Source organism: Haliotis cracherodii, unplaced genomic scaffold (assembly GCF_022045235.1).
Source record: "Haliotis cracherodii isolate W230 unplaced genomic scaffold, xgHalCrac1.p SCAF_11, whole genome shotgun sequence".
In the NCBI taxonomy this organism is placed as follows: Eukaryota; Metazoa; Mollusca; class Gastropoda; order Lepetellida; family Haliotidae; genus Haliotis; species Haliotis cracherodii.
The window spans coordinates 45091487-45118232 of NW_027266266.1; the positions used below are offsets into that span (position 1 = coordinate 45091487).

The window sequence follows — 26746 nt, forward strand, 5'->3', positions numbered from 1 at the left end:
CCCGGGTACCATAGCCCTGGCACAACGTATTTAGATACATGTATTAAACAATCTGGTCATGCATACACTGTTGACTTAAGTTATATCTTTATTCAACCATATGAAAAGTCAGAAGGAATGGGTGCATAGTCAGAAAGAAATGTCAACAGAAGAGACTTGTAGTGTAGAGTTCTAGATACTTTTTGTCATTAAACTATATATCACTTGACGAACCACGGGTCCGGGTAGTCCTGTGGGTACCCTCGTCTTACTCAGTACCCACCTGAACCGGGTACCCAAGTTACCCGTCCCAGCCCTACAACATACAACTGTAAAAACTGAGTTTTCAGACCCGTAATTTATGTTTTATGTATAACTAACTGGGACTACTGAAACTATCGATTGTCATGCACACTATCCCAATGGTGTTTCTAAAATCCTATCAACATTGTACAAGTGTACACAATAAGTAACTGGTAGTGACGTCTCTCCAGGTTGCTTCTACAGTTCATAGCAAAGCAGAAATACTATGAATGTATACATAGCACAAACAGACAGCACTAACAGACAGCACCAACATGGCCGAGTGAGTGAGTGAGTGAGTGAGTGAGTGAGTGAGTGGATGAATGAATGAATGAGTGAAACATGAAAATGTATTGGATTTGTTCGTAACCAGGAGTGTGTTGTAGACATCACCACGTGAAACTTGGTCCTTTTACCAACCGCAGGTCGACTCCGTCTTTGAATCTGTCTACAGGATATGGTCAATAGCCATGAAAGACCAGGGAATCATGTGAAAACAGTTCCATACACTCTCCGTCATTATCATGCGGCCATTAATTGACCCTGTTGACACTTGGTTCGGTCGAATTGTGCACTTCACCTGTGTCTAAAATATTCTTTGTGAAGTTTGAGCCTGGTCATATGAACTATAACCTTCCTTATACGGACCAACTTCACTGTGTTATGACTTTGACATATACAATGGCTGCCTGTAAATAATTGAGTGGGCACCACACAAACCAGTGACTGACACTGAAAATCTGGAAAGTTTTGCGTGAAGGAAAGTAATGAGAAAACTGCGAGCATCACAGACTCAATAGTTTCATGATGCAGACCAACCACAAACAACGGACATTAGGAGGCACATTCACACGTTGTCAAACCAGCCAGTACATGATCAAACAAATAATCCCTGGGCTCACATCCTGTGTTTCCCCCATGATACACTGTCACTTAGTGTCAGCAGTCTAATTACTCCAAGTTCACTAACCTGCCCCATCTCCTCTGGTTGTTAACATACCACACCGCGTAATTCAGACATCCTCTAGCCAGTCTATTCTGTTAGATAAACACGCTACACCACACGTCAACAACATGTCATGCATCAATAGTTTACAAATCACTGACTGTCACATAGTTACCATTTCATTATGCAGCTTCCTACTTATCAAATATAACACCTGCCAAAGAAGCAATCTTAACAGGGTGTTTCAAAATTTTCCTAGACACAGTTAAGGCTCTTGTTAGCCACTTATAGTAATTTTATGATGCAAAACTATCCAGATTTACAGTATTATTCCAGCTATATGATGGCGGTGTGTAAATAATCGAGTCTGGACCAGACGATCCCATGATTGATATCATGAGCATCGATCTACGCAACTGGGTTACGATGACATGTGTCAACCAAGTCAGCGAGCCTGAGCACCTGATCCCTTTAGTCTCCTCTTACAACAAGCACTGATATTACGAGCAACATCACGATAGTCGGATTACGATGACCAAGTCACCGAATCAGACCACCTGATCTTTTTCGTCGAGTCCCATAACCACCATAGGTCACTGGGACCAATTCTAACCTGGAACCTCAGAACGAACTAATACATGGAAATACAGATAAATAATCTCATGGAGGCTGTCAAATACATGTTAAAACATCCAAGGTTGTGAGACAAAGTGAGTGCCTAGATAAAAAAGAAGATCACAGTGGACGATAAGGACACATGTCTCAAAGGACACATCAAGTAAACAAGAGTCCTGATTGGACAAGATCTAACAGTAGTATATCCTTATACTATTGCAGACATTACACTGTTGAGTCTTCCCTGTGACAGGTGTCATCAGCTGAGTGGCGCGGCAGGCTGGGAGGAGGGAAGCTGGAGGAGGGTTGGCCTGAAAGACTTGTTGGGCAGAGAGTTCCTCTGGGGTCAGCATCAGGTCTGTTTTCCAAATGGCTGGTCAAAATCATCATCTTGCAGAGCAGACAGAAACTCTCTGAAATACACAGACCCAGTGACTAAAGTGTTTATTGTAGCACAACTGGGAGCTAGCCGCAATCTGACTAGTTGGTAAAAGTTACTAAATGAGATTCCATGCCCCGAAACTTTTCAATGCATAAAAATACATTTCTTGGTATGGGTCGTGTATCAAATGTTTGTTTGTTTGTTTGTTGTTTAACGCCGCACACTGCAATAGTCCAGCTATATGACGGTGGTCTGTAAATAATCACGTCTGGATCACACAATCCAGTGATTGATATCATGTGCATTGATCCACACAATTCGGATACAATGACATGCATCAACCGAGTCAGCTAGCCTGGTCACCCGATCACGTTACTCGCCTCTTACGACAATCATAACCGCCGGATCTTCACAGGTTTGTCCCAAATGAATGACACACATGCAATCAGTACACAGGAAACAGAGACCATTACTACAGAAACATTCCTATGTGTAAAGAATTATGTATCAAATGCTACTTATCATACAGTGGGTACTGTTCTGTGTGGGATAAACAAATAAACCTGGTATAAATCAGGCACGGGAGTTAACTGACTATAAAAGTCCAGTGTCAGCACTTATTGAACCTACCCGAGTTCCTGGCGCTTCCTACTGGGGTCCTGCTGGGGAACAACATCTGGGGTCTGGTAGACTTCGGGCCGAGCTGCAATAAACCAATCTGATAAACTTGGTATCATGATATATACCGTATTCGACGTAATAAGCGCCCCGCTCTAATAAGCGCCCACGGCGATATTTGCTAATACATTGGCTAGTGAACAATCCCAATTAGCACCCCTTCCGATTGATCAATGTACACAAGACTTATTTATTCGTGTATAATACACACTCGTGTGTTATATGCACCCTTAATTATGGACAATTAAATTCTGGAAAAATATATCTGTCGTATATAAACATTTCAGGCTGTCAGCATAAACCATGAAATTTATCTTTCAACTCTGTTTTTTTCACCAAAATAATATTCTAATAAGAGCCCCCTATTTCTAATTTTGAGAGCGCCCTGGGCGCTTATTACGTCGAATACGGTATATGAAATATATATGAAATATATATTAATATACAATCAACTACAATGAGCATCATCTAAATGAGTGAGTGAGTAAGTGGGGTTCAAAGTATCCCAGTTATATCACGGCATGTCAACTTGATGTGAGAGGAAAGCCCGAGGTGTTGCAGGTCTCTGATGTTTACCACTTTGGTGAAGCCCTCGAGCACAGATATGGTGCTGACAAACCTAGAAACAAAATCGGGGCTAAAACAAGATTTGAACCCACAATCATAGGCTGCACAGCGAATCGCGTCGCCTTAAATGACTGGGCCGCCCGTGCCCCCTTCATCTGAGTGAGAGATTTACTGACACCACCATTGTTTTCAGGAAGTGTCACATGTACGTCCATCAACAAACATGAACTGATTTGAATCGTATAGAAGCAACAAAATGAATGGTTGATCTCCATGTAGCATGCTCACATCCAAATATACTTCTTGGCCCTGTCTTTCTCTTGTCTGTCTTGTTGAGTTCCACGGCGGAGTCCTGCAGTATCTTGGAGATGCGCTCCAGCTGTCGATCCATGCGTGTCGCCGATTGCAGAGACCTGTTACTAGGGGTCCGAGACTTCTCCCTGCCCTGACCATCATCCACACTCAGGGCCGTTGTGGCTGCCATCAGGTCATCAATACTGATCTACAGAGTAAGTGAGGGAGTGAATGACAGGGATAGAAATCAGCACTTGCCCAGTGTAGTCTGGAAGGTAATTTAAGGTACCGACGTTTACTACAATATCTGAAAAACTATCGGACCTACGCCAGTCAAAGTTGGTATGAGATTATTAAACAGTCATACATAACTGGATATTACATTTAAAGACAATCGGTGCATGAATAAAAAAATCTGTCTATTTAGCTGTCACTATATTTCATCAACAACCAGTCCTTAAATTACCTTCCAGACTATAGTCTGGGCTGGTTTTGTTAATGCTAAAGGTATTCTAAGGGCTAGTAGAATTTCAAACATTTTGGGTGAGGTGGTGAAATGGGGTTTAACGCCGCGTCCAAAATTATTGCACTTATATAGCGACGTGCATGCATGTGTGTGTGTGGGGGGCTGCTTGCACTAGTCCGGACTGATGCCGATTTATAGTGCTAGCCCTCCGAGATACCATGCCACAGTTTAACATGATACAGACACAGTATACTGACTCCGAGCCGACCAGTCCTTGTTTTAGCCCCTTAATGCCGAGCGCCAGACAGGGGAACAACAAGTACCATCTTTTAACGTCTTTTTGTATGACGCGGCTCGGGATCAAACCCCTGGACCTTTGACTCTCCGGGCGGACGCTCTACCACTAGACCACGGAGGCTGTCTCAAGCATTTTGGGGGTATGGCTACATGTTATCACTATTTAAGCTTGTTGACATTCTTGGTTAATTTTTCACCCCTCATTACTGACAATGTCAACATTAATTCGTGAAACCCATGGATACTGGGTCAATACTAATCTATAGAGTAAGTGAGGGAGTTACTGACAGGAATAGAAATCAGCACTTGTCCACTAGTCCAGACTGGTTTTGTTATTGCTAAAGGTATCCTAAGGGCTAGTAGAATTTCAAACATTTTGGGTGAGGTGGTGAAATTGGGTTTAACATTGCATCCAAAATTATTGGGGATATGGCTACATGTTATCACTATTTAAGTTTGTTGACATTCTTGGTTAATTTTTCACCCCTCATTACTGACAATGTTAACATTAATTCGTGAACTGCTGACAAACCAAACTGACAAATTTGGGTCTGAAAGCCTTGATATAAGATCCTGGCATTCTTGGGCGACGTAAAAGAGAGCACAGAGAATAACCGTGACTTAGATGACTGGGCTGCCTTTGGACACTGGTAAGCTGCTGACAAACTAAGGGTTATGAATCTGGTCGAATCTGGGGAGCAAACCCATGGTAATTAGATCCTGGCATTCTTAAGGGGCACAACTCTGCACAGGATGTAACTGTGTTGGCTGATTTATCATTATAGCCATATAACACTGGTGAATAATTAATGTTTACTTGTCCAGGGGCAAACTTCCAGTTTTGACATTTCCACATCTGTTACTGCGACATAACACCCTTACCTCATTCCTTGTCCCCATGTTGTGAGACTTCAGGTCATCAAAGTCAGTCGTCTTCATGTACTCCACCGCAGCCTTGAACGTCACCAAGCAGTAGCTGGCAAAACAACAACAAACGATATAGAGGGTACAATATACAAATGTTCATGAGAGAACCATGTGAGCTAACAACTACCTGCAAACATAACCTACCTGACGTTGTCCATGTCCCTGATTGTGGAGAACCATGTGAGTTAACAACTACCTGGAAGCATAACCTACCTGACGTTGTCCATGTCCCTGATTGTGGAGAACCATGTGAGCTAACAACTACCTGCAAACATAACCTACCTGACGTTATCCATGTCCTTGATTGTGGAGAACCATGTGAGCTAACATCTACCTGCACACATAACCTACCTAACATTGTCCATGTCCTTGGTGGTGGAGAACCAGGTGAGCTAACATCTACCTGCACACATAACCTACCTGACGTTGTCCATGTCCTTGGTTGTGGAGAACCAGGTGAGCTAACATCTACCTGCACACATAACCTACCTGACGTCCATGTCCTTGGTAGCGGAGAACCAGGTGAGCTAACATCTACCTGCACACATAACCTACCTGACGTTGTCCATGTCCTTGGTGGTGGAGAACCAGGTGAGCTAACATCTACCTGCACACATAACCTACCTGACGTTGTCCATGTCCTTGGTAGCGGAGAACCATGTGAGCTAACATCTACCTGCACACATAACCTACCTAATGTCCATGTCCTTGGTAGTGGTGAACCAGGTGAGCTAACATCTACCTGCACACATAACCTACTTGACGTTGTCCATGACCTTGGTGGTGGTGAACCAGGTGAGCTAACATCTACCTGCACACATAACCTACCTGACGCCCATGTCCTTGGTGGTGGAGAACCAGGTGAGCTAACATCTACCTGCACACATAACCTACCTGACGTTGTCCATGTCCTTGGTGGTGGAGAACCAGGTGAAGTTCTCCATGTAGTAGATGTCGCTCTGGAGATGTCTGCACTTGGCTTGAGCTATGACGGTCACCTGCAACAAGGACCCTTGGTCAGTACAGGGTCTTAGACCATGTGGGGTAGAATTCCCATCTCAAAGTAAATATGTCTTTTTTCATTTCCATAGAAGCTATAATAGGAGATGATAAACAAGGGATATTCAAATGGCATAGGTCAGGTCAACCAAAATTATTCGTAAAGTTTCCAAGTGTTGTGAAACACTATCTGGCGTTAAATTACACTGCTTATTGGAAGATATTGTCATGTGATTCAGGGCCTGTTCCACAAAGTGATCATAGTTTGTAACTTCATACTTTAACATAGGCTTACCGTAGTTGTAGCCATAACTCCCATTCTTTAACATAGGCTTACCGTAGTTGCAGCCATAACTCCAACACTTTAACATAGGCTTACCGTAGTTGTAGCCATAACTCCCATACTTTAACATAGGCTTACCGTAGTTGTAGCCATAACTCCCACACTTTAACATAGGCTTACCGTAGTTGTAGCCATAACTCCCACACTTTAACATAGGCTTACCGTAGTTGTAGCCATAACTCCCACACTTTAACATAGGCTTACCGCAGTTGTAGCCATAACTCCCATACTTTAACATAGGCTTACCGTAGTTGTAGCCATAACTCCCATACTTTAACATAGGCTTACCGTAGTTGTAGCCATAACTCCCATACTTTAACATAGGCTTACCGTAGTTGTAGCCATAACTCCCATACTTTAACATAGGCTTACCGCAGTTGTAGCCATAACTCCCATACTTTAACATAGGCTTACCGTAGTTGTAGCCGTAACTCCCATACTTTAACATAGGCTTACCGTAGTTGTAGCCATAACTCCCATACTTCAACATAGGCTTACCGCAGTTGTAGCCATAACTCCCATACTTTAACATAGGCTTACCGTAGTTGTAGCCATAACTCCCACACTTAAACATAGGCTTACCGTAGTTGTAGCCATAACTCCCATACTTTAACATAGGCTTACCGCAGTTGTAGCCATAACTCCCATACTTTAACATAGGCTTACCGTAGCTGTAGAGCTAGAATCAGTGTGTGGATTTGAGCCACAGATCATTGTTCCTGGTAGTGCAGCGAAGCTGACATGACAATCAACTTCACAAAGTCCACATAAATACTAGAGTCATCAGGAGATGACAAATCCCACCAGCCCCTACTGTCCAACGAGATGAGAGAATTTCTACCTTATCTGTCTGTATACAAGAGTAGTTAATGAGCTATCAAAACAATACCATGGAATTGGGATTCGGAACTTTGCATTTCTATGTCAGATACACACCAATATGAACAGTCAAAGTCAAACTTGTTGCCAGGGAAACGGAAAAACTATAAATTCTAAAAGTCACATGAACTTTCTCTGTTAAATTACAGGGTAGTTCAATACCAACAATCCCAAGGAGATTTCACTGCATCATTCACCTTTGAAAATAATTCAATAAATAAAAGCTTTGATTGTCAAAGGTCGATGTCACAGTGTGTGGGCTACAACACTCAAGAGAAACAATCGCTTTCAGAAAAGTGGCCTTGGATTCTAAACTACTTGTGTTTTCATACATCCTGTTCTTCACAAGTCTCACCAGAATAGGGATGAGGTCGTCCGAGGTCAAACAGGCGTCTGCAACATAAATAAAGTAATGCAGTCAGTCAATCAAGATGAATATCTGTACGACTGAAACAAGCCGAATTTTATAAGCTGAAATACAAAGTGAATCTTTTAATTAGGTGTTACAACACAGTCAACCAAACCTCTTCAATAACAAAATCATGCACAGAAATATATTGTTCCAGCACAACTCATTCCAAATGTCCTCGTGATGATCCAGATTAGAACAGGTCTTCAGCAATCCATGCCGTCCGTAAGAGGCGACTAACAGTATCGGGTAGTCAGGCTCGCTGACTTGGCTGATGCATGTCATCATATCCCAACTGCGTGGAATGAAGCTCATGAAATCAATCACTGGATTCTCAGATCGATGCACATGGTGTCAATCACTGGATTGTCTGGTCCACACTCGATTAATTACAGACCGTCCAGCTATATGATGGTGGTCTGTAAATAATCGAGTCTGGACCAGACAATCCAGGGATTAATATCATGAGCATCAATCCCTACAATTGGGATCGATGACATGCATCAACCCAGTCAGCGAGCCTGACCACCCGATCCCGTTAGTCGCCTTTTACGACAAGCATAGTCGCCTTTTACTTCAAGCATGGGTTGCTGAAGACCTATTCTACCCCGCAATCTTCATGGGCCGTGACTCTAGGAGGCCAAAATACAAGAACATAAGCAGATGGTCAGACACTGCCCTGAACCAAAGTTCTTTCAAGTGACAGTTTGGATGGAAATGGAAATGACATGAATACCACAGGGAAACCGACTACCGTATTTGACGTAATAAGCGCCCAGGCCACTCTCAAAATTAGAAATAGGGGGCACTTTAGAGAAAATAATTTTAGTGAGAAAAACACAGATTTGAAAGATCATAAATTTTGTGGTTTATGCTGACAGCCTGAAATGATACAAAAGAAATGTATGTGCGTATTATACACGACACATATATTTTCCAGAATTTAATAATTAAGGGTGCATATAACACAGTGCGTATTATACATGAATAAAAAAGTCCTGTGTACATTGATCAATCAGAAGGGGTGCTAATTGGGATTATTCACTAGCCAATATATTAACAAATATCGCCGTGGGCACTTGTTAGAGCGGGGCGCTTATAACGTCGAATACAGTATTCCTGTTGCTGTCATCAATGGTCATGTGAACATGCTGAATGCTACGTACCCCCACCAGATGACTGTCCCTGGAGGTTCGGCTGCTGGTTTTCTCTGACAAATGCATTCAACCCTTCTGTCACATTGTCCTGAAACAGTCAACACTGACATCAGCTAGGTACGAGGAACTGTCTCATCGGAAGTGAAGGGTTAAGAGAAACATCGACTGGCCACTCATGATTAAGGAATATCTGTACGGAGAAGTCCGAGTAAATTCATTTTGTACTTTTTGAGTTGTGATTTTCGTATTACCCATAGTCTTTTTTTTCCCAGAAAATATAGAATGTTGGATTCCTGAATACAAGCAACGACATGAGCTCACTAGCTACAGCTCAGCTCACATCATCAACTACGTCACCTTCTGGCTTCAATGAGGGTCCTGATGGGTTTTAATGCTCAACATAAAACGCCCTTCGAACACTATCGTAAACGTAAAATTCATCTTTTTTTATCGTAAATGCTTAACGGAAAATACCAAAAAATAACTGCTTAACGTAAATAAATAATTTACTGCTTATCTTAAAATGATTAAAATGGTCAAAAACAGTCTGTCTTCAAGACTCAAATGCTTCGACACAGAAAGCAGGCTGCGCAACTGACGCAGAGGACCAGTCTAGAATGTAAAGCGACTTGAGATTTTACCCGGTTATCAAAAATATGAATTGTCAAGATGAAACGAAAGGTAAAATAACCTGGTGATAATATTATAATATTTGTTGAAAAATTCATTTGGCATGTTTGTGAAACAAATATGCGCCCCCCAAATTTTTTCGCACCAATTTTATTGAAAGAGAAGAAAAATTACTGCTTAATGAAAAAGTACCCTAAATTTTACTGCTTACTGCTTATGGGATCCCCCAATCCGGACCCTCTTCAATTAGTGTTGCTTCATGGGTTCCAAGCCCCCTGCCCCCTCCCCCGCCATTTGAAAACAACATATTGTCCCCTATGACCAAAATGAGGATACCACCATCCTCTCTTACACACACTGAAGGATTCAAAATAAAACAAGTATTTGTCACAGAGTGACGAAATATCCCCCGCCTGTACACCATAGTACCAAATATGAAGACAATCCAGCGATTAGTTCTTGAGATATTGTGGCAACACCGTTTTCCAACTCCAAAAACAGATTTGCCTGCTGTGACCTTGAAAATGGGGTCAAGGTCACCAAATCTGACAGGTGTATGCGGTGTCTGTATATACACTATAGTTCCAAATATGAAGACAATCCAGAGATTAGTTCTTGAGATATCGCGGCAACACCGTTTTCCAACTCCAAAAGCAGATATGCCTGCTGTGACCTTGAAAATGGGGTCAAGGTCACAAAACCGACTGGTGTCTGCGGAGTCTGTATATACACCATAGTTCCAAATATGAAGACATTCCAGAGATTAGTTCTTGAGATATTGCGGCAACACCGTTTTCCAACTCCAAAAGCAGATATGCCTGCTGTGACCTTGAAAATGGCGTCAAGGTCACCAAAACCGACTGGTGTCTGCGGAGTCTGTATATACACCATAGTTCCAAATATGAAGACAATCCAGAGATTAGTTCTTGAGATATTGCGGCAACACCGTTTTCCAACTCCAAAAGCAGATATGCCTGCTGTGACCTTGAAAATGGGGTCAAGGTCACCAAAACCGACTGGTGTCTGCGGAGTCTGTATATACACCATAGTTCCAAATATGAAGACATTCCAGAGATTAGTTCTTGAGATATTGCGGCAACACCGTTTTCCAACTCCAAAAGCAGATATGCCTGCTGTGACCTTGAAAATGGGGTCAAGGTCACCAAAACCGACTGGTGTCTGCGGAGTCTGTATATACACCATAGTTCCAAATATGAAGACAATCCAGAGATTAGTTCTTGAGATATTGCGGCAACACCGTTTTCCAACTCCAAAAGCAGATATGCCTGCTGTGACCTTGAAAATGGGGTCAAGGTCACCAATATTGCGGCAACACCGTTTTCCAACTTCAAAAGCAGATATGCCTGCTGTGACCTTGAAAATGGGGTCAAGGTCACCAAAACCAACTGGTGTCTGCGGAGTCTGTTACCTTGAAAATTAAGTTAATGTTACCTTGAAAATTAATTTAAGGTCACCAAAACCGACTGGTGTCTGCAGAGTCTGTATATACACCATAGTACCAAATATGAAGACAATCCAGAGATTAGTTCTTGAGATATCGCGGCAACACTGTTTTCCAACTCCAAAAGCAGATTTGCCTGCTGTGACCTTGAAAATGGGGTCAAGGTCACCAAAACTGACTGGTGTCTGCGGAGTCTGTATATACACCATAGTTCCAAATATGAAGACAATCCAGAGATTAGTTCTTGAGATATTGCGGCAACACCGTTTTCCAACTCCAAAAGCAGATATGCCTGCTGTGACCTTGAAAATGGGGTCAAGGTCACCAAAACCGACTGGTGTCTGCGGAGTCTGTATATACACCATAGTTCCAAATATGAAGACATTCCAGAGATTAGTTCTTGAGATATTGCGGCAACACCGTTTTCCAACTCCAAAAGCAGATATGCCTGCTGTGACCTTGAAAATGGCGTCAAGGTCACCAAAACCGACTGGTGTCTGCGGAGTCTGTATATACACCATAGTTCCAAATATGAAGACAATCCAGAGATTAGTTCTTGAGATATTGCGGCAACACCGTTTTCCAACTCCAAAAGCAGATATGCCTGCTGTGACCTTGAAAATGGGGTCAAGGTCACCAAAACCGACTGGTGTCTGCGGAGTCTGTATATACACCATAGTTCCAAATATGAAGACATTCCAGAGATTAGTTCTTGAGATATTGCGGCAACACCGTTTTCCAACTCCAAAAGCAGATATGCCTGCTGTGACCTTGAAAATGGGGTCAAGGTCACCAAAACCGACTGGTGTCTGCGGAGTCTGTATATACACCATAGTTCCAAATATGAAGACAATCCAGAGATTAGTTCTTGAGATATTGCGGCAACACCGTTTTCCAACTCCAAAAGCAGATATGCCTGCTGTGACCTTGAAAATGGGGTCAAGGTCACCAAAACCGACTGGTGTCTGCGGAGTCTGTATATACACCATAGTTCCAAATATGAAGACATTCCAGAGATTAGTTCTTGAGATATTGCGGCAACACCGTTTTCCAACTCCAAAAGCAGATATGCCTGCTGTGACCTTGAAAATGGGGTCAAGGTCACCAAAACCGACTGGTGTCTGCGGAGTCTGTATATACACCATAGTTCCAAATATGAAGACAATCCAGTGTTTAGTTCTTGAGATATCGCGGCAACAAACAGGTGGGACGTACGGAGGGTCGTGAATACTATATCCCCCGCTTCGCGCTTTCGCGCGGCGGGGGATAAAAATATCATATTAACACTGCCACGATTGAAGTGTTTTGTGTCTTCAGTATTAGCAAATATGATGAAATAACAGTATTGTAATCCAGGCAAAACTTCTGGAGATGTAAGATTTGTTTAATATACACAAAGAAAAAAGTGAAGCATAAAATTCAATTCTAGATCTTTACTAGCCAGGGCATAAGCATGGTCTGTTCATTAAGTCGATTCCAAAATAAAGGATCTGTGTTTTTTTGTTGTTTAACGCCACACTCAGCAATATTCCAGCTGCATGACGGCAGTCTGTAAGTAATCGAGTCTGGACCAGACAATCAAGTGGAATGGCAACATCAGCATCAATCCACGCAATTTGAATTGATGACATGCATAAACCAGGTCAGCGAGCCTGACCGACCGATCCCGTTAGTCGCCTCTTATGACAAGCATAGTTGCCTTTTAGAATCTGTGACTTAACATGATAAACATGTGGTATATGCCATTAATCTGAATCAAAATTCCCTGATCATAAACAAAGATTGTTGCAACACTAGGTGTTTGACAGTTTGGGAGGCTACTCACAACTGTAGACTTGAGACACAGCTGTTTAGCTCTGGGGGTAGTCAGTCCATCCAGGTTAGCTAACTCAACCACCTGCAACATCAAAACACACCTCGGATTCACATGAGGTGAGGTGAGGTGAGGTGAGGTGAGGTGAGGTGAGGTGAGGTGAGGTGAGGTGAAATGGGGTTTAACGTCGCATCCAAGATTATTGCCCTTATAAAGCGACGTGCATGCCCGCGTGTGTGTGGCTGCTTGTACTTGTCCGGACTGATGCTGATTTATAGTGCTAAAAATTCCAGTATCGCTCGGGAAATACCGGAATTCAAACACTCGTGTCATAAACACATTGAGTGAGTGAGTGAGTGAGTATGGTTTTACGCCGCTTTTAGCAATATTCCAGCAATATCACGGCGGGGGACACCAGAAATGGGCTTCACACATTGTACCCATGTCAGGAATCGAACCCGGGTCTTCGGCATGACGAGCAGACGCTTTAACCACTAGGCTACCCGACCGCCCCTAAACATAGCATGACATGAACACGAATATAAAATCTTCTATATATCACAATTTACTCCCCAATTTGCCTGACAAGGGAACTTAGTTAGAATCCTAAACAAATCCCGGAGTGATTTAGCAACCACACTACTACTGCAACAACTGAATTACCCCCAAGAGTCCCCCCTACTTACAGCGGACGGAAGGGGACAGGAGAACTCGGCTCGGACCCCCAGGTATTCCGGCGTCACACCACTCAGTTTCTGACACTGTTGAGACAGCAGTTTGTCATCGGCGGCAAACTCTTCACAGACAACCGTGAACACCTTCTGGTGAACGCTGCCCAGCACATAACTGCAACAGCAACACACAAAGCATTCATTCTATACTGAACTGTATGTAGGTCCTCAGTGATAAATAAGTACAGTCAAACACCGTTGTGTCAAACTTTGATTTTTCGAACTTGTGGTTGTCTTGAAAAAAAGGTTTGGTCCCTGCATATTAGGGTTGGAACAGGTAACTCTGGTACTCTGGTCGGGTGGGTCCTGGGTAGGGTAGGGTAGGGTCGGGTAATAGGGTGGTGGGTACCCGGGTAGTAACTTTGGACTCCTCCCAGCCCTACTGCATATTCCTTCTTTATTCAACATTTTTGGTTGTGTCGAACCTCGGGTAAATCGAAGTATGTACGTAGGTCCCTTCAACATTGACACAACGGTGTTTGACTTATACTGAAGTAAGTCCACTGTAGTTCTCTTCGATTTTAAGTTCGTACAGCATGTACAGTGAACAGGGTTGGGTGTTCACTTGGAAATAACGTAAGAAAATAACAGACATGTTAGTAGGACAAGATGTTTCATGTGAGTGAGTGAGTTAGTTGGGTTAAACGCCGCTTTTAACAGTATTCCAGTTATACTGCGGCGTGTCAGCTTAATGTGGGAGGAAAGCCCGAAGTGATGTAGGTATAAGACGTTTACCATTTCGGTGAAACCCACAAGCACGGGTATGGTGCTGACAAACCTAGAAACATAATCGGGGCGAACCGGGATTCGAACCCACAATCATAGGTTTCTGGCGTGCCCAAGGGACGCAACTCTGCACAGCGTCATGACACATGGGTGATACTCATTATTAATGCCATCTGTGTCGAGTACCTACCTCTCTATTGAACCGGACAGAGCTTCTCTAAACTTGGGGTCGGAGTACAATCTGTGTTTGGTACATTTTGTGCACTTCTGAAGAGAAAGACAAAACACTTCACATTTTACTTGTCTGTTTCCAAAACACATATATGACCTGACAAGAATATTGTATACACTTCATGCATTTGGGTCTATTTGGTTTGAATTGATTGCATGAGGATAAATTTGTTCCACGACTTTTCATTCCATCAGGTCCTGTAATAAAGTTAATAAATAAAACATGATATATTTCTTAATCTTATCCGAACCCAGGTAAATCTATGCCCTCACCTCGATGGCGTCGGCAGCCATGTTTTCCAGACGTGAGGCAGCATCCTGCAAGTAGTTCTTCAACACCATGTAGTTCTTGTTGAAGCGGAAGATGCTCTCGTCTAGAGATTTCAACACCTACATAAAGCAACAGCTTCTCTGAATAAGCTATGTTGAGCAGGTTAATTTTTGCTGATCATTTGGAAGATTACTGATGAGCATGTCTGGCTTAGTTCTCTCTCTCTCTATATATATAGATATGAGCAAGCTGTACATTTTCAGAAGAACAAATAAATAAACAAATAGAAACAGTTTAATTATGGGTGAAATGGTACAACGATGCATCATGACTGACTGACTGAGTTGGATTTAACGCCGCTCTTAACAGTATAGCGTGTCAGGTTAACATGGGAGGATAGACTGATGTGATGCAGGTCTCAAGACAATTACCACTTTAGTGAAACCTGGGCGTGGTGCTGTACCCATGGCCCCCGGCTTCTGGCGTGTCCAAGGGATGCAACTCTGCACAAGCGAATTGCAGTGCCTTAGACAACTCATCTTCCAGAGGCAAGTGAGTTAACTGAATATATAAAAGTCCAGTTTCCACCCTTGCCGAACAAGGCTGGTACATATTATGGAGTTACATTTTGGCTGGACTAACGAGTCTATGCATAGTCCAATCAAAATCGTCAAAAATAGTCAACAAAATTGAAATTCGTAAACTGTCATGCAGATTTCGTTGATTGCAGGATTTGCAAAGCATGTGCACCGCTAGCTTGTCATCAAAAGATATTTTCTAAATCTTTTCATGTTTTTAATCAAGGTGCTCACATAATCTGATGCACTCCGCGATGTAAAGCTCGTTTTATCACAATATAGATCTTGACTACAGATCAGATTGTCTTGACTGGGAGTTGCCATTTTGTTTGAAGCAAATGCAAGTGATACGAGGTGGAATCTGATTGGACCATAGGAGAGGCATAGAAGGGACATAACTCATAATAGCCACTGGTGTTAAGTCAGTAAACTCTCGTGGCTCGGGAAGATGTAGACAACTGGGCTCATGCCCCCATTTCCAGCGATAAAAATCCAGATTTATGTCACTACTTTTACTTCCTTTTCTTTGAAAATCAACAATGACAACAACATCAAATAATATTTTGCCTTCTTGATGGACTTACCACAGTATATTCAGCAAATGACTTCAGAAAAGCTTTGCATCTAAAAAAGCAAATAATAACAGCATGACATAAATGTACCAAAATGAACCAAAAAAAAGAGCAAAAGATTTATCCAACTTCTGGCAGTTAATGTATAGTATCAAATGATTTGCAGCCTGTCAGTTTAGAGAAGCCATCACACCTAGGATGACTGCAATCAAAGCTTAACGAGTACATCAGACAACAGTTGATGAAGCAGGTAGGCATTGCATCAATGTTTGAAGCTGGGCCTTACATTTTTGGTTGTTTTAAGTTTACAAAAGCAACCAACCACATGAAGAACAAAAAACTGAAATTATAAAAAAAATCTTTGCCTTTCTTTACAAAGACATGAAATGAAAAATAGACAACATGGGATGTTATCACGACCGTTCGTAACAAATGGTTAGTAATATCCCTGTTATGGGTTTCAAACGCTGAAGAAACATTTCTAGCTTTCTCTCTGATTACATGAACAATGGTAAAACATCTTATACACTTATAAAAGACAACTTTATCTAATAAACAAGCCATCATCTGAGTATTTACAATGTGTGTGTGATGCTCAATACAGCTACAGGGATTTATTTTGACCTGATCAGATATTCCACCAAACTCTTCAGCAGCAAAAATTACAAAATTTGAACTGTCATGTCCCAAATCATGATATTATAGTCATAACTAATGCTGTGGCTTTGTAGAGGCGACTTGCATTCACTGAAAACAAGCCTGCTAACAAGGAAGAAGCTTTAATGCTTAGTGTTACACGACTGCATTTAATGCAATGTTACAATACGTATGAACTTAAGAAAAAAGACCTTGAAAACAAATCCCAATATTATTACATATATTTCTCAATTTAGCTTCCAAAGGGACTTAGTTAAGAATCCGAGATAATCTCTGAGATAATCCCCAGGTATGGATAATCAAATGTGTATACTCACTCCTGGAGAGACACCCTTGGAGTGTACAGCTCTCCGTTACTCTGTTCCTTTGAGGAATGCTTCATCTAGTAAACAAGATTAATAAAAAAACTCAGCATCACTCAACAAAATAACAATAAATAATGAAGAATGTTCAGTGAGACCATGTGTTCTTATAGCTACACTTCATCAAGACCAGTGGTACAAGAACGTATCAGACGTTCATGCAGTTTGCCCTCACTATATTAGTGAGTGAGTGAGTGAGTGGGTGGGTTTTACACCGGTTTTAACAGTATTTCAGTTATATCACCATGATCACAGCGTGTGAGCTTAATGTGGGAGGAAAGCCCGAAGTGACGCAGGTCTCAGACGTTTACCACGTGAAACCCACGGGCACGGGTATGGTGCTGACAAACCTAGAAACATAATCGGGGTGAACCGTGATTCGAACCCACAATCATAGGTTTCTGATGTGCCCAAGGGACGCAACTCTGCACAGCAAATTGCGGCACCTAATACGACTGGGCCACCCCTGCCCCGCTCACTGTATTAAGTTCCATCATGAAATGAACTCACCCAAAGTGAAGTCAATTCGTAAGTAGAAATGTTGTAATACAACTATGTCAGAAGCAGTTTGGTACAAAAACTCACGTGGTAAATTGGATCCAGTGGTCTCTCAATAACAAGGATTTTGTAATGCTTGTATTCCTGGAATTAAAGGAGTTCAACATTCAGAAAGAGAAAGAAAGAAAACTTTTTTTATTTCCAATTCTTTTTAATCCAGATGTTTGTTTGTTGTTTAATTCCATACTCAGCAATATTCAAGCTATGTGACGTTGACTTGTAAATAATCAAGTCTGGACCAGACAATCCAGTGATTGATATTGTGAGCATCGATCCTCGTCATCAGGGTACGATGACACGCAAACAACCAAATCACTGAGTCTGCCCACTTGATTTGTTTCGTCCCTCTTGCGACCAGCACAGGTTACTGGGGACTTATTCTAACCCGGAATCCCCTCTGGGTAACTACACTTCTATGATATGTGTAAACTATGTACAGACGTTACCTTGTTGTATGCTAACTCTTCATTCAGTATCTTTACAGTAATTTCTTCCGAGAAGCCTGAAAATAGACACAAAAATACCAGGAAGCCTTATTTAAACATGCTGATTGAAAAGATAATTATTGGCGTGTTTGGTTAAAGCATTTGCTTCACACTATCTGTTTTTTTTGTTTTGTTGAGTGATAGTTGGGTTTAACGCCGCTTTTAACAGTATTCCAGTTGTATCAGGGCGTGTCAGCTTAATGTGGGAGGAAAGCCCGAAGTGATGCAGGTCTCAGACGTTTACCATTTCGGTGAAACCCACAAGAATGGGTATGGTGCTGACAAACCTAGAAACATAATTGTGGTGAACCGGGATTCGAACCCACAATCATAGGTTTCTTGCGTGCCCAAGGGATGCAACTCTGCACAGCGAATCGCAGCGCCTTAGACGACTGGGCCACAGTGCCCCTGTTTCAAGAGTAATTCATGGACTTATATACAAATAAATAACGTTGGTCATGTACTGCCAAACAAAATACGACAGTATTGATCATTGTTCTACGTCTATTAAGAATCTTGCAATGCTATTGGTTAAATCCGTACCATGTGATGAAACAATAAATTTCATATAGATGCCGAAATCATGTGACTGATACTGACCTCAAATATTTACTCGTCACAAGATCCTTATTGACCTGTAATGTGATGAATATTGACTCATCTGCTAGAAAACAAGATGGCATCTGGAGTGAGTGAGTGAGTGAGTTGGGTTTAATGCCGCTTTTAACAGTATTCCAGTCATATCACGGCGTGTCAGCTTAATGTGGGAGGAAAGCCCGAAGTGATGCAGGTCTCAGACGTTTACCACTTCGGTGAAACCCAAGAGCACGGGTATGGTGCTGACAAACCTAGAAACATAATCGGGGCGAACCAAGATTCGAACCCACAATCATAGGTTTATGGCGTGCCCAAGGGACGCAACTCTGCACAGCGAATCATGGCGCCTTAGATGACTGGGCCACCCTTGCCCCCGATGGCATCTGGAACGAACATTTCACTCTTTATAACAAAATGATTACTTTTGATGAAGTCAATATGCAAAAACAAGGACCAGAGGACCGGACTCCTTTGCGGGCCTGACAACCTCGGGGATCGGGTCCTCGGGTCCTTGTTTTCGCATACTGACCTCGTCAAGAGTAATTATTTGTATAGTATGACTGGTGCTGTGTTACCTTCTCTAGTCTGTAGGACTCCGCCTCCTTCCTCAAGTAGCACCGTCTTGCTGTGTGAGTTGATGGTCAGGTATTGCCTGCACAACCCACAGACAGGAATCAGCACACATGCAGGGTTTTACATGATGCAGAAATGTGCATCCAGGATGCACAAATTTATAGAATGGATGCAGAAATAAATATATCTTGCATCCCAATAGACTCACAAGGATATTCATTGTACCAAATTCTTAAATATACCAAATATAACGTTCCGATAATTTAAGTAATTATCAAATCTTACAGTATGTTACACCATGTCATCACTTGACAGGACCCTTATATTTCCTGTCAGGACCCTTGAAATAAGTAATTGGGGGTCCTCTGGACCCCTAGTCTTGTAGGTCAAGGTAAAACCCTGCACGGGTGTATTCTAATACGGGAAATATCAACCCTGTCTTAGTAAACATGGTGTTTAGCACTATGATGCCACAATACAATTTTTGCTGTTTAACAACACACTCAGCAATATTCCTGCTATATGACGGATCAATGGGATCAATGACCTGAATCAACCGAGTCAGCGAGCCTGACCACCCGATCCTGTTAGTCGCCTCTTATGCCAACAAAATCTCCTTTTTACGGCAAGCATGGATTGCTTAAGACCTATTCTACCTCTGATCTTCACGATCTCACAATACAATGGATAATTTTGAGGTCTCTGTTTAGGGCTGGGACGATACTTACGTGGTGCGTAAGCCATCTTTTTCAGAGGCAGGATGGCCAAATACCTGGCACACTGATGATTCAAAGCTAGCAGTGTCATGTATGGCACAATGGATGAAAATATTTACATTTTCACCACTAATTAGTGTTTGGTGTAACAGTTATTACAGCAAACAGTTACGGTGAGAATCGATATTTTTTAACTTAGTGTGAGACAGTGATCGATACTTGTATCGAGCAGTAAATCATCATAAGTGTATCATCCCCCTACTACTTCTGTTAAACTGAACTCGCCTGGTCTGCAGAATGGGGATAGGCTGGTCTGCAGAATGGGGATAGGCTGGTCTGCAGAATGGGGATGGGCTGGTCTGCAGAATGGGGATAGGCTGGTCTGCAGAATGGGGATAGGCTGGTCTGCAGAATGGGGATGGGCTGATCTGCAGAATGGGGATAGGTGGGTCTGCTGCAGAATGGGGATAGGCTGGTCTGCAGAATGGGGATAGGCTGGTCTGCAGAACGGGGATAGGCTGGTCTGCAAAATGGGGATAGGCTGGTCTGCAGAATGGGGATGGGAAACAACAAAATCAAAGGTGTTTTGATGAAGATCACACTTAATTTATTATTAATGCAGTATTGCCAAGCCAATAGCAAATCGATGTTGAGGAGAAAAGATACCTTTCAAGAACAGTATTCATACACAGCAAAAAATCCAGAAAATTTCCAGGATCCAAACCCAAATTTCAGACTGCAGCACAACAATCCATTCATTTCACAATTATCTATTCATCATGCATTAAGTAGGATTTACTAGGGAGTATAAAATTCTATTTACACAAAAAGTATCAAGTGTGTTCGGTTGTTGTTGAACACCACACTCAATATTCTTGCTATATGACGGCAGTCTGTAAATAATCACATTTGGATCAGACAAACCAGTGATTGACATCATGAGCATCGATCTATGCAATCTGGATACCATGACATGTATCAACTAAGTCAGCAAGTCTAACAACCTGATCCTATTAGTCGCCTTTTACGACAAGCATAGTTGCCTTTTACGGCAAGCATGGTTTGCTGGAGACCAATTCTAACTTCACGGAGGATAGTATCATGCCTACATCTGACACTTACCCTCTGAAATATGGGGATGTCCTCAGGATGTGGGTTTCTGTAGAAACAGACAAAAGCAAACATCATGAACCTAAAGACTGATGCCTTCAAGATCTGTTTACCATGCTTCCTATTTAGCCATCATTGTCACATCAAGCGTAGCCACTAGTCATCAAATAAGGACACACTTTCTGTAAAGTATGGTATACAGATTTCGGCAAACCTGTTGGCTTGTGTTGGTTGAAATAAACATAAATATATAAACAAATCTGCTGAACTAAGGCATCACATTAGTATAACTGTATGACCGTATTCGACGTAATATGCGCCCAGGGCAGTCTCAAAATTAGAAATAGGGGGCTCTTATTAGAATATAATTTTGGTGAAAGAGTTGAAAGATCGTAAATTTCGTGGTTTATGCTTACAACCTGAAATGATACAAAAGAAAAGTCTGTGTATATTATACACGACAGATGTATTCAATTTCCATAATTAAGAATTTAATTTCCGTAATTAATAATTTAATTTCTGTAATTAAGGGTGCATATAACACACAAGTGCATATTATACACGAATAAATAAGCCATGTCATTGATCAGAAGGGTGCTAATTGGGATTGTTCACTAGCCAAAATATATAGCAAATATCGCTGTGGGCGCTTATTAGAGCGGGGGGCTTATTACGTCGAATACAGTAACATGAATTGGGAAATTGGAATTCCAATTTGGGATTATTTACTGACTGCAGACCGCAGACTTGGGGTCAAACATCAGCCTCTGAGCAGGTAAATCCCTCCCCATGTTGAGTGAGTGAGTATGGTTTTACACCGCTTTTAGCAATATTCCAGCAACATCACGGCGGGGGACACCAGAAATGGGCTTCACACATTGTACCCATGTCGGGAATCGAACCTGGGTCTTCAGCGTGACGAGCGAATGCTTTAACCACTAGGCTACCCGACCGCCCCTCTCCCCATGTTGAAATTGGCAACACAGAACAGCTTGAAATGCAACACTTACCCACAAACTTCTGATTGATGGCTAATCCCTCCAGGGAGGAGGACAGTGGTACACAGATCAGGTGGCATTTCTCCTGGGCTCGCTCATACAGATCCAGGAATGTGGTCTGATGAAGAGAAACAATAAGATTGCAGCTCACTTATGTACATGAACACACAGCGTACTCAATATTGGTTTCTAAAACACAAGACATTGAACACTTTGTGAAACATTCTGTAACATTTCGATTTTATTTTCCTTTCATATCTTTGGTAAATTCCTGTTTTAATAAAATTTAAAGTCCAGGGTCACACTCCACAAAGCAATCTTAGTACTAAGATGATCATAGAACTCCCATGCCTTTACATACGCTTACGATAGTCATAGTCCTAAGATGTTCGTAACTCTCATGCTTTAACATATTCTTACGATAGTCATAGTCCTAAGATGTTCATAACTCTCATGCTTTAACATATTCTTACGATAGTCATAGTCCTAAGATGATCATAACTCTCATGCTTTAACATATGCTTATGATAGTTGTAGTACTAAGATGATCGTAACTCTCATGCTTTAACATATGCTTACGATAGTTGTAGTACTAAGATGATCATAACTCTCATGCTTTAACATACGCTTACGATAGTCATAGCGCTAAGATGACCATAACTCCCAAGCTTTAACATATGCTTACGATAGTCATAGCGCTAAGATGACCATAACTCCCAAGCTTTAACATATGCTTATGATAGTTGTAGTACTAAGATGATCATAACTCTCATGCTTTAACATATGCTTGTGACAGTCATAGCGCTAAGATGATCATAACTCTCATGCTTTAACATATGCATACAATAGTCATAGCGCTAAGATGATCATAACTCTCATGCTTTAACATATGCATACAATAGTCATAGCGCTAAGATGATCATAACTCCCAAGCTTTAACATATGCTTGCGACAGTCATAGCACTAAGATGATCATAACTCTTATGCTTTAACATATGCATACAATAGTCATAGCGCTAAGATGATCATAACTCTTACGCTTAAACATATGCTTACGATACTTGTATCACTAAGATGATCATAACTTTTATGTTTTAACATATGCTTATGATAGTTGTAGCACTAAGATGAAAATAACTTCCGGCTGGGCAGGAGGGTGGCAAAGCGAGTGAGAAATCAATATTCCAGCTATATCATGCCAAGGCTGTAATGACACACTTCATGAAACTGTGTGATACGATAAATATCTCAAAAGTCGCAATACATGAGGCATGAAAACTTGACAAGTCAAGGAAACATTACCATCATCACAGGAAATGAACAGTTAAATAACAAAGGTTTTCTAGCGCTTGTAATACTGCCGACATTTTGAAAATACACACAGATTACCTCCCTTTGCTTTGTGACTACAAGGTGTTTTGGTAATAGGGTGTACCTTGTAACTTGAAGGCATCACTAAAATCTCAAGGGAAAGGTGCCAATAAAGAATTACATCCCTTTGAGGAATAGTAACAGTTTTTTTTGGTGCATGTCAAATAAACCTTAAAACACCAAGTACCGTATTTGATGTAATAAGCGCCTAGGGCGCTCTCAAAAATAGAAAAAGGGGCTCTTATTAGAATATAGTTTTGGTAAGAAAATAAACAGAGATGAAAGATCGTTAATATTGTGGTTTATGCTGACAACCTAATAAGATACAAAAGAAAAATCTGTGCGTATTATACACGACACATATATTTTCCAGAATTTAAATGCCCATAATTAATATTGCATATAACACACGAGTGCGTATTATGCACGAATAAATAAGTCTTGTGTACACTGATCAATCAAAAGGGGTGCTAATTGGGATTGTTCACTAGCCAATATATTAGCAAATATCGCAGTGTGCGCTTATTAAAGCGGGGCGCTTATTACGTCGAATACAGTATTCTGAGTACAGCATTGAAATTTGAATGCGCCTTGCAATCTGGTGCTGTTTCCAGACCTGATAACTTACCCTAACCCAAACACAGCTAATGCTAAAGGGGCTGTTGTTGTTACAGGTACTTCAGATATGTACCCTGGCCAAAATCTGAATACAGAAAGGTACCCAAAATGAGTCCATTCCGCCGCAGGCTGTATAGCGCAATGCTCATCACTGGTTCCTTGAACGCTTACGTAAATGACATGTCCTGGATAACAAACCGCGGAAAATTCAACATGGCAGTATGCATTGCATATTTTGTTCTCATTTTTTCCTTTCCATAAATAGACTGGAAATGTCATATTGTTGTATGCATTCCTGTGTGCTATATAAAAAAAAAAGGGAAACACAGTAATGTACGTACATTACTCAAATATCCCACAATGCACAGCATTATCCAGTATACACTCATCATCAGGCATACTAAGAACTACAACATGAACCTGTTTCGGTTTCGGGTTGAGGAATATGGACATGTTAAATGACGTAAAAACATGTTATTGCACTTATATAGCGACGTGCATGTACGTGTGTGTGTTTGTGTGGCTGCTTGTACTAGTCCGGACTACGGCCGATTTATAGTGCAAGCTCACTGAGATACCATGCCGCAGTTTAACATGAATACCCCGCACACAGTATACTGACTCCATGCCGACCAGTCCTTGTTCTAGCCCCTTAATGACGAGCGCCAGACAGGGTAACAACAAGTACCATCTTTTAACGTCTTTTGGTATGATGTGGTCTGCGGGCGGACAATCTCTACCACTAGAACACGGAGGCGGTCTGATATACATCATTTTGGACACTTAAGATGAAGTTGTGAAATCGTTAAAAACTGATGCATAAGACATGTTAAATGATGTAAAAACATGTTAGACGTTGTTTAAGAACGATTGGACATCACTTTTATACATCATTTGGACATGTTAGATGACGTTATGAAGTTGTCAAAAGAAATTAAAAAATCGCTTAAGACAATTACATGACGTGAAAACATCCTAGAAGTTGTTCGGGACCCAATGAACATGACATTCTATGTCATTTTGGACATGTTAGATGACGTTATGAAGTCATTAAAAACATGTCAAAAGTCCCTTAAGACATGTTAAATGACGTAAAAACATGTTATACATCATTTGAGACCGATTGAACATCAATTTAGGATTAGTCCATTGCCCCATTGGCTGTACTGCACATTGCGCTTCACTGTTTCCTTGAACGCTTACGTATATGACATGTCCTGGTTGTCAAACTGCAGTCAAATTCAACATGGCAGTATATTTTCTCTCGGTATTTCCTTTCCATAAATGGATCAGAACTGCCATACTGTCGTATGAGATACATTCCAGTGTGCTGTATGAAAAACGAGGAACCACAGTGACAAAGGTACATTAATCTATTAATCCACGATGCACAGGATTCTCCAGCATGCATCGTCATCAGGCGAACCAGAGCTACAACATGAACCCGTTTCGTGGTTTCTGGTTGAGGAATGTGAATTCGTCTGCCGTCTGTATTCTGATTTCGGCTAGAGTACATTTCTGGGTACAGAAACTTCAGCACAACTAACCCTAGTGATCGAATAGGCATGTGAGATCAGTGAAGCAAGAGTGGCACATAAGCTGCGCCTGGTAAACTGCATGGTTGCCATACACCCTTGATCATGGCCACTTCAAATGCACTTTGTCAGTTTGATGAACATGTCATGAACATGTGATGAATGGAAAATAGAAAAAATATTCGTGTTCAGTGGTTGAAGTGTTTCTCATTTTGAGAGAAAAACGCCATGTCCTTAATCACATACAAACGGAACACTTACCGCAAAAATAACCCTGAGGGAGGAACATAACTTGACGAATATTTTTGACGGGTGACACCGACACCAGCATCACAGTGACAGTGCATGATAATGCAAAATCACATCTAGACGACATAATATTCATAACAATTCGCGTGTTGCCCATTTATATCAAAATAAATTGACCTGGGGGGAATATGATATATAAGAACTAATTTCACTCAGAGAATTAATTCTAACCTGAAGTGCTCGGAAAAAAGGATTGTTGTCGAGTTCATCGTCGTCACAAGACATTTTCCGCTCGTGAAGTTTCACGCGACCAAGTTTCACGGCCTTTGCCTTTATGTTGCGTTGTATTTTCCCAACAACTCCCTACACATATATGGACTTTTCTCCGGGAGTTGCCTATCATAATTACCAAAACTACAAATGAATTATTAACTTATTGTATTCACATTGTTTATGGATATTAGATATATTTACATTATAAAAGGTCTGCCGTTTTGTCTATTTGAAAGTAAATATTCTTTCGTAAAGCATAAGTTGTGAGGAATATAATACAAAAATTAGTCTCTAAACTAAAACACTTTGTATGATACAAATGCATTATTGAAGTTATATTTCTCTTAAATTGGTATTTTTCGTTCAATCTTTTAATTACCTCAAGAGCG

At 41.4% G+C, this 26746-nt stretch overlaps 1 protein-coding gene across 1 annotated transcript; it reads right to left on the reverse strand.

Moving 5' to 3' along the window:
* Window positions 1–170: 170 nt before the first annotated feature.
* LOC139456542 (ankyrin repeat domain-containing protein 27-like) lies at window positions 171–26403 on the reverse strand. Its single transcript, XM_071238312.1, has 19 exons — window positions 26316–26403; window positions 22324–22429; window positions 21326–21362; window positions 19490–19566; window positions 18279–18334; window positions 17860–17916; window positions 17230–17294; window positions 16268–16307; window positions 15108–15224; window positions 14794–14870; window positions 13833–13992; window positions 13159–13230; window positions 9251–9329; window positions 8031–8068; window positions 6349–6452; window positions 5410–5503; window positions 3759–3972; window positions 2856–2928; window positions 171–2256 (listed from the first exon to the last, which is right to left on the reverse strand). Exons 1-19 carry the CDS (start codon window positions 26367–26369, stop codon window positions 2196–2198), a joined length of 1581 nt encoding a protein of 526 aa, XP_071094413.1. The 5' UTR covers window positions 26370–26403; the 3' UTR covers window positions 171–2195.
* Window positions 26404–26746: the final 343 nt, after the last annotated feature.